General features: G+C 44.6%; 1 protein-coding gene across 1 annotated transcript in view; it reads right to left on the bottom strand.

Moving 5' to 3' along the window:
- Positions 1-6,000, bottom strand: part of LAMB4 (laminin subunit beta 4) — a 101,532-nt gene that overhangs the window by 83,125 nt on the left and 12,407 nt on the right. The window contains exons 3-4 of the mRNA XM_034666331.1: positions 4,942-5,099; positions 1,644-1,779 (exon numbers count right to left, since the gene is read on the bottom strand). Of these exons, the coding sequence (XP_034522222.1) occupies positions 1,644-1,779; positions 4,942-5,099 (294 nt within the window). The remainder of the gene's footprint in view (positions 1-1,643; positions 1,780-4,941; positions 5,100-6,000) is intronic.

Here is a 6,000-nt window from a genome sequence, read left to right as displayed (position 1 = left end):
AGTCTTAGAAATCTGGAATGGTTTTACACCTCGAGCTCATCTCAGTCTGGATAATCCGTGCTGTAAATGTGCAGGAGCGCATGTGGCGAGGGGCTCTGGGACCAGATGATGCAGCTCTGAGAGCAGGAACTGGGCTGCAGTGAATGGAGGCATTTTGTTTGAGGGTGAATCACTCAAGAGGGTTTGCTGTTCAGAGGGCAGCCCCATTCCTGGCTCCGGGTCAAGAGCTCCTCACCCTTTCTAGAAAGGAGATCTCCTTTCCCCTCTTGAAAGTTCTTGACTGAGGACACTTGTTCGATGCAAACCAAGTCAGAGGGGCCACTCCTTCTGTGAGGAGATGTGGGACAAATGCTGGACATTTGGTTTAAAACAGCTGTTAAGCAGAGCACCTGGGTGGCTCAGTCCGTTGGGCACCTGCCTTCAGCTCAGGTCATGATCTCAGGGTCCTGGGATTGAGCCCTGTGTTGGGTTCCCTGCTCAGTGGGGAGTTGGCTTCTCCCTCTGCTCCTCCCCCTGCTTGTGCTCTCTCTCTCTCTCAAATAAAAAAAACCAGCTGTTAAGCAAAAATGGCATCAATGAAGGCAGGTGGCTATGGCAAAGCCACCTCCCGTGCACTAAGGAGAGCCCAATTAGGGATCAATAACTGGGATCCAAAATGAGCTGGCATTTTAGTAGACACCAATCACATGCTTTTCCAATGGACAGCACAGAAAAACAGCCTCATATTACACTTGCCCTATATATTATGATCCGATACATTATGCTTATTCCCGTGTTCCCCTAATGGTCTAGATCCCCCGTGGGAAATGTGCTTAGGTGTGTGTCTGAAGAGGATAGAGGGACTGTAGCCCCAGTACAACATATAGAGATGTGGCAAATGGAATCATTTTGTGGGCAGAGGGCTCCCGACAGGTGTTAAAGAGGAGCCATCATGAGTGAGCCAGCCTACATTCATTCAAGCACGGAAAGCCCAAGGCTGGGGTGGGATGTGAGGAATCCCCAGTTGGGTCGTGATCGGGGCACCTCAGAAATGAGGGTGCTCAGGGCCAATATAAGCTTCAATACCACAGCTGTTCATGAACAGAGAAGAGCGCCAATCTAGGAAGGAAAGACCGTCAGTCAGTACCAACTATCCTTTCAATTCAATTTTTATATGAAAATATTTGGCTTGCAGCAAGAAATGAAATGTTCTTTTTCTCTCTCCCTGCATGTGCTGCAGAAGGAAAAAGCATGTGGTGATAACTCTCAGCTTTTCCCCGGGCATCCTTAATTCCATGTACATCAGTGTGTTTTATATTAGTCTTCATTCACCAGCACCTTGTAAGTGTCCTATTTTTTCTTTTTTCTTTTCTTTTCTTTTTTTTTTTTTTACAAAGAACAAAAGGATGCACAGATATTTTCTTCCTGCACATGGAAAAAGTGAAGCGCTTGGAGTTAGGTGCTTAAAATACACGGAGTTCTCTGGAGGACAATAACCTTTCCTGAAATGAAAATCAAGTCTGTTCTTATACAGGGTTTTCCATTCTCGGTGGAGGCTGTTCCATGAGGGCTCCTTGCTGTGAAATTGTTACAGTCATACAGAGCGAAAGACATCTTATTAAAAATGTAGAGAAATGAAAAACTGGAAAGGAACTCAATCATACCGTTTTCCGATTGCCACCATTTCTTTTCTCTCTCTGGTTCAAAACTTGCAATTACGTTCTCAATGGTGTGGCTGCGGGATTGGGTGTACGGGTCATACGGAAATCTCGAGTCGCAGATGAAGCATTTTTGCTCCCCCTGGAAAAGACCATCGTTCAGATCAAAAATAAAGAGTCATAATTACTTATTGTTGATCCGAATTTGAAAACAAGCTGTACTTACTATATTTGTCTTTCAATCTGGCTAAAAATAAAAAGCAGAGGAAATAACAAGACATCAATTTTTCCATCAATAGGTACTTAACGACAGTGACAAATGCAATAAAAATATGACCCAGAAATTTTATAAATTGATGTATTTGGGCTAAAAATGCAAATTTATGTGGAACTCATTTTTGTCCTACACAAGAGGCAGATGATCTGGAGGTTATGTTAAACTGTTGAGAAATAATCAGGATACATTCTTTGAGGAGGGATTACTCTTAGTCAGAAAATGAATATTTGGCAAGAAATTAATGAAACACTTGGCCACCAGGTTATCTGCAACCATCCTCCTTTCCCTCTCAGACCCAGTTTTTGGCAGAAAAGATTCCATGACCAAACCCTCTACATTGACACGTGGACTTTGTAAAAGATTCTCACTGAACGCGTAACAGAGCGGCCTGCCCCGTCCTGCACACTAACACGTCTTACTAGTGAACTGAAACTACTTCATTTGGAATGGACTTCCAAAGGTGGCAACAGCCAAGAGCGGCCTTTGAGCTTGCCTAATTTAATGCATCCACTTATAGCTCTACTTAACTTAAAACTCCTAAGGAAATCCCCCCAAGACTTCCAAAGGACTGCCAATGGCCTGCACAGCTGTTCCTGGCTCACAGCTTTGGGATGCCGGGAGGGCATTTTTGCAAAGCTTCCAGGAAGCAGGGGCTGTGTGTGATAACCCTCCGCGCCGCAAGTTGCCTACAACAGTAGACGTGCTGGCAGATGTTCCACAAACTCTGATTTCCTGTCCTGACCGTGGCTTACAGGGACCCACTGTTTGCCTTTCCCTCTACGGAGTCTTCCCTCGATTCACTCAACTCCAGCTACACTCACCTCCCTTGACCAGGAACTCTACTGCCTTCCAGTCCTGACACAAGCTATTCTCTGTTCCCCTGTCCTGCAGCCCTCAAATTTTCCCATCTCTTGCTCCTTCCCTTTTTTTGGGGCTCTGATGAACTGCGATCATCTCAGAGAGACTGCTACCTAAAATACCACCAGCTCCCCACCCTTACGGCCTCTGCCACTCTCTGTTTTCTTCTTCTGCTTTGTGGTATTTTCTAAGCCCTTATCACCACTTGAGATGATATGACATAGTTGTTGGATTGTTGTCTGTCTCCATCGTTAGAATTTAAGCAGAATGAGGGTGAGGACTTTGTTTCATAGAAGGTTGTATCCTCCTTACCTAGAACAGTGTCTGGCACACAGTAGATGCTCAATAAAATGTGTTGACCAACTGCGTGGTGATTTTAATGACTATTTCAGCTAACGTCTGTCAAAGTAAACCAGCCTTTCAAGAGATCCATGTAACTTCTTTAGAATCACTGGCCACCATAAGCCTTATACTTGAAAAAAAAAAACCCCACCAAAATGCCTTTTGGAAATTAAGGAGCAATGGAAGCCAGATCTACTCTGCATATGGGGAGGCTTGCCCCAGACCTGTCCTGAAAGACCAGCAGAAGGCCTATGATTCCATTAAAAGATGTCAAGATTTCAAAAGATTTCCAGACTATGGAAATTATTGGGGAAAATGTTTAACTTTGGGGCTTATTCTCTAAATATTTTAGATGCACAGTCTTTGATGGACCTGGCTAGACAGGATGCTTAGTTGCAGTAACCGGACGGGGGAGTCCCAATTGGGTAATGCTATGGGTCAATGTTGACTTGAAGTTTCTGAGAAGAATGTTTGGCTTGATAGCAATTTGTCAGATAATGGATGAGGAGAAAAAACCATCCTCCGTGATGCACAAATGTTTAAGTGGACCAATCCTTGTAGCCGCACCCGGAACACCTGGTCAGCCCGAAGATATTTTGAGATTTTTTTTCCAGCTCTAAGATTTTAAGATTTCTGGCATTCTCAAGACAAAAGAAACCTTGAGGTTTGATTGACTTCTATTTTTGGTGGTGTGGCTTTGAAAGACAGGAGTACCAACTCCTAATTATTGTCAGAGTATGTCATGAGTTGGCTATGGTGACAGTAAGCAAAATGCCAGTGGTTGGAGAACAAGATGGGTGATGCCAGCATTGGAGAGTTTCTAATATTAGTGTTGAGAACCATTCCTTCGTCCAGAGGACCTGGAATTAGTGAAGTCACTGGAAGGGCCATCCATCCCACCTGGCCTAGAGTTGAACAAAACTTCTAGTGTCATTTCCTTGCACATGTAGAGAATTTGCTTTTTGACACAAGTCCTTCCCAAACTTAGAACAGTGCTAAGCACTCAGGTATTGTCTCCACTTATTTATAATCATCCTCCTTTACTAGAAACCAATTAGAATACAAAGCATTTCCCAGAGACCTCCAGAAGTTGCTTTCAATGAACAATACATGGAAAAGCCTGGGCCCCGAACATTAGGCTTATGTCCAATTTCCTTCCTGCACATCCTCTTAAAAAACGGGTTGACGTGATTGCCCCAGGCTCCCTCGGCAGGTAGGATACTCAGATGACCTTGGATGCTTGTTTTGCTCCCAAAGCATGGAGAAGGAAAAAACTGTAAAGCAAATGGTCCTTTTATAAAACTGGTCTTTAAGGGGGAAAAAAGGGCATGGAAATATGTTCATATTGGGATTTTATGGCCTTTAGACAAGACAATTTCCAAGTGGCATTGTGAGGCTGGCATGCCATCAAATTCAGCGTTCTACACCTCCCCCGCTCCCCTCAAGGCAGGACAATGAGAGCTCACATTCAGGGTAATAGCCTTGAGACCCTGAGGGATCTTCGATCTTCACTGATGGGTCAATTGAATTTACTCTCTGGAGTCAGCTAAGTAGAACAGTACATTGTATAGTAATTCCCTTCAAAGGCTGAACCAAGGAGCTGTTTCTGTCTATTTCTAAAGGTAAAAAGAAGAGATGAAACAGGATCTTCCCTATTTTCTGATCAGTCAAGGGCTCCTGGACTTGGAATCCTATCACCTGTGGCTCTGATGTTCCGGAAAGGGTGATGTGTCCTTTCGTGTTGCCTGGCTGGTCCCCAATGCACTTGGAAAAATCTATGTCATCGACTCAAGAATGTCCCAACAAATGAACAAGGAACCAACCCACCTCGAGGTAGCTGAGGATGCAGTATTTCTGGGCTCCGTCCAGCCCGCAGGTAGAAGAAGCTGTGAGCTGTGCGCTGCGACCCACCAGGAGATCGCCAGTCACAGGGTGACAGGAGCCCCTTTTGCATTCATCTTGGGCTTTTGCGTAACTGAACAACCCTTGAACACAACAGACACGGCTGCTAGAAGGCAGTCTAAGGGTAGCAGAAGGCTTAAAGAAGCAACCAGTTAAGTTGGAAAGTTAATAGTCCCATGTATTTTTTAAAAGCAGTTCTCTGGTTTTCTGGTCATGAAGACTCTAGTTGTGGATGTTGTTGGTGCCTGTGGCCTCATGGAAATCTCTTAGCTTGCCAGGTTATACCATCTGCGTTCATGTCCCCACCTGGGCCAGCCTGTAGCCAGTGACTGACGGATACACAGTTCAAAAGGCTGGCACCACTGCCTCAGGCTGGGAGCAACCCTGTGGTGTGGTTTGTGCTCAGAACCTTTCAGGGGAGGAGGATGAAGCCCCACTCTAGCTGGGACTACATCCTGCCTCTCCTCTTCTCACTCTCCTACTCCTCAGAGCCCTCCCTCACTAATCACTGATACACAAACCCTTGTCTAGGCTCTGCATCTAGGAAACCTGAGACAACCTGTATGTACTAGAAATTCTCTATGTGTCATTTTAGGGCAAATAATGTAGACTCGTGCATAGACACAAGGAAGGAAAATATTAATCCAGCCTCTTATACCTATTGTTCCAACCTGTAGAAAATCAGAGAATTTAAGAAATCCTTGGGAAACAAGTTTCTCTTAAAACATGTAAATTCAACTGACCCCCTTTCTAACCTAGATTGTTGGGTTCGGATTCACCATGAAACAAATCATGCCCCTTTGGGATGTCATGAGAGATGGAGTTCCAGACCCACACAAATAAGCCCAACTGATTTCTCAGGCACCAAGGCAGTTAAATGGAGGAAGGGTAGCCTTTTCAGCAAATAGGGCTGGAGGAACTGGACATCCGTAGGCAAAGGAATGAACTGTAACCAAAACCTTACACCTTATACAAATATTAACA

Source organism: Ailuropoda melanoleuca, chromosome 1 (assembly GCF_002007445.2).
Source record: "Ailuropoda melanoleuca isolate Jingjing chromosome 1, ASM200744v2, whole genome shotgun sequence".
Classification (NCBI taxonomy): domain Eukaryota; kingdom Metazoa; phylum Chordata; class Mammalia; order Carnivora; family Ursidae; genus Ailuropoda; species Ailuropoda melanoleuca.
The sequence above is the reverse complement of the archived record's forward strand: the minus strand, read 5'-3'. Positions and strand labels throughout refer to the sequence as shown.